This window comes from Etheostoma cragini, chromosome 1, assembly GCF_013103735.1.
Source record: "Etheostoma cragini isolate CJK2018 chromosome 1, CSU_Ecrag_1.0, whole genome shotgun sequence".
In the NCBI taxonomy this organism is placed as follows: Eukaryota; Metazoa; Chordata; class Actinopteri; order Perciformes; family Percidae; genus Etheostoma; species Etheostoma cragini.
In genome coordinates, this window is record NC_048407.1 from 13,563,064 (window position 1) to 13,571,969 (window position 8,906).

Consider the following 8,906-nt stretch of genomic DNA (forward strand, 5'->3'; position numbering starts at 1 on the left):
TGGCTCCGACCGGTCATTCCCAAACCATGGGAGGAGTTCTGTCTCTCCTGGGATGGCCTCTTCAAATTCAGTAAGTGATGTAATTCTTTTCCACAGAGTGCACATAAATACTTTTGGTATGCTTTTATATTCCAGTGAACTATCTGCCTGGAATGACTATAGCACTTTTAAAATGGTAAACCAGTCAACAAGTACTTCACTTCCAAGCCAAGATAACCCAAAAGCCATTACAGTATCGGGTTTTTTTTTTTAGATTTGATCAAGCTTCTTCAGAGCCACAGAAGACCTTATTCAGCTGTTTTCAGTATGGGGTCCTTCTGTTACATAACCTATTCCTTTTTCCATTTCCTTCACTAACCTCCTTTACCCTTTCCACCTTTCCATTCATCCCACCTTCTCTGTCTGATCCCAGGCAGTATTCATGTTGACAAGAGGCTCAAAGAGATTAAAGCCCAGCTGGAGCGGGGAGAGGAGGTGAAGGGGGGACTGCTCACACACATGCTCATTACCAAGGAGATGAGCACTGAGGAGATCTACGCCAATTTTACGGAGATGCTACTGGCCGGGGTTGACACGGTGTGTGTGTCTGTGTGTCAAAGGGATATGTGCAATAGTGTTTTTAGGAGTTTAGAGGTGCAGTGTGTAGCTTTAGCAGAAAGTAGAGAGGTTGGGAGTCACATACGGTGGGGCTCGAAAGTTTGGGCACCCCAGGCAAAAATTAGTATTAATGTGCATAAAGAAGCCAAGATGGAAAAAATGTCCAAAAGGAGTCAAATGACAGATTAGACATTTGTATTATATGTCACAAAAAAGTTAGATTTTATTTCCATCATTTATCCTAAACAAAAAAATGGCGTCTGCAAAAGTTTGGGCACCCTGCAGAGTTAATACTTTGTACTGCACCCTTTGGTAAGTATCACAGCTTGGAAACGCTTCTTGTAGCCAGCCAAGAGTCTTTTGAGGTCTTGTTTGAGGTATCTTGACCATTCTTCCTTCCAAAAGTCTTCCAGTTCTGAGATTTCTGAGCTGTCTGTCACGCATTGCTCTTTTAAGGTCTATCCATAGATTTTCAATTATGTTGAGGTCAGGAGATTGTGAAGGCCATGGAAAAACCTTCAGTTTACTCTTCTTGATCTAATCCACTGTGAATTTTGAGGTGTGTTGAGGATCATTATCTATTTGTAGAAGCCATCCTCTCTTTCACTTCAGCTTTTTCACAGATGGCATCAAGTTAGCGTCCAAAATCCATTTTCCCTTCTACTTGTGAAATGTTCCTTGTGCCTGTGGCTACAATACAACCCCAAAGCATGATTGATCCCCATGCTTAACACTTGGACAGAGGTTCTTTTCATTAACTTCTGTGCCCTTTCTTCTCCAAACGTACCTTTGCTCATTGCGGCCAAAAAGTTCTATTTTAACCTCATCGGTCCACAGAACTTGTTTCCACAATGCATCAGGCTCGTCTATGATGACTCTTCCATGAAGACCATATTTGTACGAGTATCTCGTTTTAGTGGAATGGTGTACTGCAACAGTTCAGTTTTCTAGACAACTGCTTAGAAGAACCCATGGTGCTGATGGTTGGGGCAAGGTCAGATGAGTCTGGGCATTTAAAACCTTAAGATTGACATCACCTGGTCTTTCCAGACGATGACTGCAAACAATCCATGATGCTGTCAGGTCTCAGCTTTCCAAAGGGGGCGGTGCATGCGAGAAACTCTGCAGGGTGGCCAAACTTTTGCAGACGCCAATTTTGTTTTTTTTGAAAGTGTAAATGATAGAAAGAAAATCTAACTTTTTGTGACATATCATATGAATGTCTAATCTGTCATTTGATGCCTTTTGGAGATTTTTCCATCTTTTCTTTGATTCTTTATGCACATTAATACAAATTTTTACCTGGGGTGCCCAAACTTTCGCAACATTAAGGAAACTTTTATATCTGCATACATGAACGTCAAACCTGTTATAACATAAAGAAAGAAATGCAACATCTCCATAAAGGCTTCTTTTAAGAGCAAATGAACAATACTAATATACTACCTTTTCAATTCCCCCAGACATCCTTTACTCTTTCATGGGCCACCTACCTGTTAGCTCGGCACCCTCATATACAGCAGCAAATCTTTGCGGAAGTGACAAGGACCCTGGGACCTGGCACAGTTGCCACAGCAGAAGATGTCCCTCGTCTGCCTCTCATCAGAGGGCTGGTCAAAGAGACACTCAGGTACAAACTGCATAAACATTTATACTCCCCAAGCTTTTTCTTATCTAGCTGTTGATGTCTCCTGTTTCTTTTTGTTTGCTCTCACTTGCAATGTCTTAAACCACTGCAAGCAATAGTTTAATCACCTTTAAAGGTAGGGCATGAACTTACATGAGTATATTTGTCCATCTTTCTCTGTGTGGTGCCTTCACTTATCCAGTTACACTTACACTTTGTAAGAAGATCAGTACATTTTACTGTTGAGTAACAGTCTTTGTGCACCCCTGTCTGAGAGCAGGTTTTTTCCAGTTCTCCCTGGCAACGGACGGATAACCCAGGATGACCTGGTGGTGGGCGGATACTTAATCCCCAAAGGGGTAAGACTAATAGTGACATAATAGATGTGAGTCCTCTACTGTGTGCATGTGCTGAAGAAAAAGCATGACCATGAATGTCAGACAAAAACATTACAGTGGGACCAGAAGTAAAATATCCAGCGTTATTCATACATAAGCTGCTTTCATTACACTTTTTTATTTTCTTACTTTGTTAGATTCAGCTGGCCCTTTGTCACTACTCCACATCTTTGGAAGAAGAAAACTTTGGTGATGCTTCAGACTTCAGACCCGATCGCTGGATACGGAAAGATTCCATAAATCGTGTCGACAACTTTGGCTCAATTCCCTTTGGCTACGGCATCAGGAGCTGCATCGGCAAGAGAGTAGCAGAGTTAGAGATGCATCTAGCTCTCACAAGGGTAGGGAATTAATGAATTAGCTGTACACAATATATCTACTTATGTAAATTAATAAAGTTGTTATAATTGTGTCACGAATACAACTTTGCCCAGACAGCATGGGCTTACAAGACACCATAAATTCATACAAGCCATATCCAGAACAACTTTCCCGATCAGATCATACCTTCTCAGTCCACAACACAAATCGCTGACATTTACAATATAGCACTGGATCAATCAGAGTAAATACTATACATTTACATTAAACAGCAAATATTGCTGTCTATCAGGATTTAGAGACAATGTTTGCAAACCTAAAAACTAAAATAAAAAAAATCAATGTAAGGGTATGGTCAAAACCTTTCATGGAAAATGTATGTTCCTGAAGCATCATAGAATAGTACAAAATTTTTTTTTATTTTCTAATTCTTTCAAATGAATTAGCTCACACAATCCCTGAATATTTTTTAATCTGCCAACCTCAATGGCTAGAGGAAGCATACCAGCTCCCTGCTGTGCTACTAAAGATCTTTGACTTCTAGATAAACACACTGATAAATGTATTCATTGACAAAGATTCATAAAATCTGATTTTTTATTTGTGTCTTTGCTCCTTGTGCAGCTCATTCAAAAGTTCCACATTGGCGTGTCTCCGCTTACTACTGATGTCAAGGCCAAAACCCACGGCCTGCTCTGCCCTGCTACCCCCATCCACCTGCAGTTCATCGACAGGGAAAACTAGACTCAGACTCCTCTCCATAATGTTTACTACGCTTTGATCTTAAAGCGATGATTCTATACTAGTTTTTTTTTTTTTAAATACACTGCCTTTAGTTCACCTTTCACTGTTAGATTGCAGATACCAAGCTAAGACCGAGGATTTACTCAGGCAAGAATGTGTCTCACCTTTTCCTGTTTGTTAGTAAGGAGGACTCTTATCCTACATCAATAAATTAACGCAGATTGAACTTAAGTTAAAGTTAAGTTAAGTGGTGGGACAAATTCTCGCCTAGGTCTTTTTGTGTATTTCCGAGTATCCATAGCCCCTCAAAAATACGATTGTGCAGCAGAAAAATAATAATCTTTAAAAAAACAATAGTTTCCTTGCACTTTCAGTGATGAATAGTTTGTATGTATTGCTCCATTTCATTCAGAAAAACTTTAAATAAAGGTTTTCTGTTACAGAACTACTGTACTGTACTACTGTACTATACTTTTGTAAATGTGAAATTTTGAAAACAGATTTACAATAAAGAACTGTTTTTGTTCTGAAATAAAGACAGCATAAAAAACTGTTGTAATCGTTGTACAATAATTACAAATGAAGAGACATGTTACAGATAAATTATATTGGTCAAAAGACTTTCCAAAAAAAAAACAGCATGTTCTACAGATGCTGCTGTCTGTTGAATTGTATTCACTTTACACTAAGTCATGCAGTTTTTTATGAAGAAGTCCCACAGTGGGAAATGACAAGGCAATTGTAAGCATGCAATATGAAAAACTCAATGACACTTGCTAATTACTAAATTACTGTATGCACTGTTTAATTCAGTGTCTAATAATGATAGTAAAACTATTGGACAGCTAGCCAGTGTGTGCCATACGTTTTATACAGTCTATGGGGTCATCCCTTGCTCAAATGATCCTGTATACGCTAATAGTAAAAAAAAGCCATTCCAGCTGCCACACATACACACACATGTGACCTCACATACACACACAAATAATATATATATATATATATATATATATATATATATATATATATATATGTGCAGTGTATATATATATATATATGACATTAACAACGTTAGCAATCAAACAATCATAGATATCTAAAACATTTTGTAAACGACTGCTAGCTTAGCTACAAGCTATGATTCAAACACAATGAAAGCTGTCACTTGAAGGGCGTTTTGAGCTAATGTTAGCAAACAAACAATCATAGAAATAGCTAAAATCGTTTTTGAAATGATTTCCATTTTCTGTTATTGTGTGTAATGAGAAAAATGTATGTGTCAAGTTTATGACACGTTATGCCAAAAACCCTTTAAATCTGAACATGCTCGACTCAAATCTGCACTCAACTCACATCGGGCAGAGACAGTAAGCATGCTATAGCACTTACTTTAAAGAAGGGCACTTCAAGATAGTGTCATCCCTTCCAATGTGGAATAGCAGGGATTTCCAGATGGCAAACACACCTTTTGTTTCAATGTTATGGATAACATGATTGGAGAAATAGGAAGTTTTTTTAACAGAAATTGTGACATAATGAAGGTTATTGCACTAAAGGTTGCACTAAATCCGTCAAGTACTACTTTTTTGAGAGAGGAGGTTGTTCTTTTATTGGCTAATACCTGTGATTAAAATATTGATTAATATTGATATTGACACAAATTAGTCTACATCAGATGAGGAGAGTACCAGACAGAAAAACAGAAGCAAAATTAATGTCCTACCACTCTGATGGAGTTTGCTAATTTTTTTCGACCCATACAAGGATGTTTTTAATGAGTTGTTTAGGTTGTTTAGGTTGTTCAGGTTGTTCAGTGCATCGTGCGAATAAAGTTTTCCAACTCTTCATAAATCAAAAAAATGGATCATTAAAATGTTTTACGGTCTGTTGCGACAGAGAAGAGATTGTAAAGTTTGGCTATATTCAATATTGAATTAAAACACACTAGAGCTTTGGATCTAAATAAGTTTGTGAGGCGTTATGTTGAACAACCTGGTTATCACCAAATTTAGCTCTTGTAGGAATGCTAACGTCATGCTCTGCTCACAAGCCTAAAATAAATAAAATGATGAACTGTTATGCAAAAGTATTTTTTGGTGAGGGAACTAACTCCTAAAACCTTTTCAATTGTTGTAATGCATGTACACTGGATGTAAGTTAATAAAATCTATAAAGAAACTGAGTGGTGCAAGTTGGACTAATGATTGACAGCTGACATAAATAACTCATTAACTCAGACAAAAACCTACTTATTGCAGCAGTGGTTGGATAGACTTGGTACCCCTGCTGATGTAACATGGTAAAAACTGTCTTTTGTTGTAGGAGGAGAATTCAGTTGTTATTTAGTGTGGTTCTATTTAAGGCTTTTCTCATGTGGCATAATAATGTAGCCTAAGGGTTTGAGCTGAAATGTCCTCATTTGGAAGCTTTCTAAGTAAATATTGATTGATAGGACTGCGATCAAATCAACATATATACTTCTGCCACGTGGTGCCACCCCTCAAAATATACTGACACCCTCTTACTACCCATGAATATTTACAAGCCCCTGCAAACACGTGGTACCTCCAACGGCTTCATGACAGGTTGAGAACCAAATTAGAGGTTGAGATAAGAAGCATCAATTGCTGCTTCAGTATGCATGACAGAGTTGTGTAATTTTCTGGAGATAGCAGTAATCTCTGTGGTACATTAGTTGCAAGGCAGGTCTCCAAAGCCGCACGAACAATGTCAGCATGCTTAAAACACATCTGTAATTACCAACAGGCAAGTGAATGATCTATTATGGAGACAATCAAAATAAAGAACTTCTTTAAACTATCTTTTAGACATAAATGGAAAGTTCTTGTGCTGCATCATGAAAATCTTGCACTCAAACTAAAGCATGTCCAGCATTTCCTGGATTTTGAGTTATTACACTAACTGCCTTCATGGACTTGTAACATATACTAGAGAGTCTACTGTGTGTGTTGTGAAACTAATCAGTTGGTGTTCAAGTGGATTTTGTGTGTGTGTGTGTTTGTGTGGACGTGTTTCTGAGAGGGTTATCCTGCATGTGTGTGCCAAGGTCTCTTTGTAGTCCATTTATCCCAAATCTAACACATTGCAGTTGTAAAATTTAGGTGTGTTTTTACCAATTCTCCAATCTGTATTCTTACATATGTGAGCGTATCCAAATCTTTCCATTCCCAGCGGGTAGGTTTTGCCAGCAACATGTGGGGAAGTGCCATCCAATAATTGGGACTGTGAGAAACAGCAGCGACAGACTCTGTCCAGAAAACACACGGTAAACTTAGTTTCTCAACCTGTTACCTGTTAACCCCATACTTACTCAAATATACATATACTGCAGTGCAATTTGTATGGAGAATACAACATTCTGTTATAATACTTTGTGTGCAATCTCTGTGATGTGTGATGTTAGTGAGGCAACACCAGCTGGAACCAGAGACCAATCAACACACAGCACTGAATCTGGGCTGCATAACCATTAGTGGAGTAAGTGATAACTGTGGCACTCTCTAGCCATGTGAGTGTGATTTTAACAGTATACATAACTCGCAGATAATCTACTACACAAGAAAGGGGAGGGGTTAATTGTTCGATAATAGGAATACCCCCTCCTATATTTTTAGTTCTTCCAGTAGTTTAAGGTGGTTTGGGCAATGCATTTTTCTTCACCACAGATGATTTAGCTACAAAATCAGCTTTAAAAGTAATTTAAAGCCCTTTTACGGGTAATGTCAATTCTGTTCTGTGAATTCATACACTGTAGCTTGTCTTGGTGTCATAGAGTGCAAATGTAGCGGAGGTGTACTTTGTACTTTAATGTTAACTTTTTGCAAACGTAGCAGGTGGATGTGTACTATGTACTTTAACCTTTGCTTCTACATATTAATGGCAGAAATAAGTTTGTTATATGTCAGTTGCAACATTTGACTCACCCTGTCCTGTGTGTGTGTGTGAGTGTGGGTTGATTTTTAGCAGTACAGTGGACTTGGGTCCGTTCCTTCTCCTCTGGCCCTCAGTTCAACTTCAGAAAAAGCTTTCCTTGTACAACCGTTTTTGGCTTGTCAACAGTCTTTGCACCAGTTATCGCCTGGTGTGCATCACAGAGTAGCCCATGCAGCTGGTTATTTACAGACACGTGAGTGGATCATTGCATTTGCAGAAATCTGCCAGTTTTAGACTTTGACTTGATCAAATAGATCGTATGTGCACACGGAAACACAGAAAAGTATTAAAATAATGGCAATCCTGAATAATTTTGGAACAGTATGCTGGAAGAATATGCAAGACTATCGGCTAAATAAGCACATGTTCGTCACTTTACGCGCTTTGCATAAGTCAACAGCAAGAAATGAATTTGGGATCTCAGCGGATGGAGAAAAGGCCATGCCTGAAAGATTGATCACACCGGCGGATGTTGACATGAAAACCAAAATCAAGTCCCTAAAGGAGATGCCAGGACCCAGTGCCCTATCCAACTTAATGGAGTTCTTCTGGAGAGACGGGTTCAGCAGAGTTCATGAAATTCAGGTATGGTGTCCGTGTAGGCTATACCTTTCTTGATACTTAATCCAAATTTGCCACCAGTGTGACCTGTCTTAAGCAGGTGGAACCAAAACAATCAAGGAACGGCTATGGATCTTTCCCAGATTGCTTCTCTCAGTTCGTTTTATTAACAACTCAAAATCATTTAGGCTGCACTGGAAATTTCTTTTCTACACATTCTGGTGATTTCATATAGTAGTCTAGTAGCCAACTGGGTGAACCCGGAAATGTTGAGTACCCCAAAGTTGAATCGCAGAAATGTGAAGTATAGGTCCCCAGCATACATAAACTGCTGGATGCTAATGTGCACATGTTGAGCAATTTGCATAATTAGCATAATTAGCATTATTAGCTTAATCGTCCAGTTTGACCACAAATTTTGCACTGTATGGCCAATTTCTACAATATGTGAGTGGTTTTAGAGGTTGTAGAGGATGCTGATTTCACTTCTGGCATTTTCAGATTTCAAAGGGCTAATCTTAGCACACATTGTGATTTATTTAGGCAAATTCCGATTACTTTCAGGCATAATTATTTTATGATAAACACAATCTTACATTTCCGAATCATGAGTGCTCTTGTGAATGTTTCATTTCATTTCATTTCATATATTTATTATACAGGAAAGTTAGAAAAAGTAACATTACATTACAATACAAAAACGG

The 8,906-nt window shown here is 38.4% G+C and overlaps 2 protein-coding genes across 2 annotated transcripts in view; both read left to right on the forward strand.

The window, feature by feature from the left end:
* The window catches only part of LOC117948167 (cytochrome P450 27C1-like), a 20,964-nt gene that overhangs the window by 1,184 nt on the left and 10,874 nt on the right, over window positions 1-8,906 (forward strand). Inside the window, exon 2 of the mRNA XM_034877685.1 lies at window positions 8,050-8,226. Coding sequence (XP_034733576.1) covers window positions 8,050-8,226 — 177 coding nt within the window. The remainder of the gene's footprint in view (window positions 1-8,049; window positions 8,227-8,906) is intronic.
* On the forward strand, window positions 2,061-4,116 carry LOC117947104 (cytochrome P450 27C1-like). The gene is made up of 4 exons (XM_034875707.1): window positions 2,061-2,229; window positions 2,506-2,583; window positions 2,760-2,963; window positions 3,568-4,116. Exons 1-4 carry the CDS (start codon window positions 2,179-2,181, stop codon window positions 3,685-3,687), a joined length of 453 nt encoding a protein of 150 aa, XP_034731598.1. The 5' UTR covers window positions 2,061-2,178; the 3' UTR covers window positions 3,688-4,116.

Coding starts and splice junctions, on each gene's coding strand:
- LOC117947104 (XM_034875707.1), top strand. CDS start 2,179: ATGTCCCTCGTCTGCCTCTCATCAGAGGGCTGGTCAAAGAGACACTCA. Junction 2,230..2,505: donor GGTCAAAGAGACACTCAGGT/ACAAACTGCATA, acceptor TCTGAGAGCAGG/TTTTTTCCAGTTCTCCCTGG. Junction 2,584..2,759: donor GATACTTAATCCCCAAAGGG/GTAAGACTAATA, acceptor TTACTTTGTTAG/ATTCAGCTGGCCCTTTGTCA.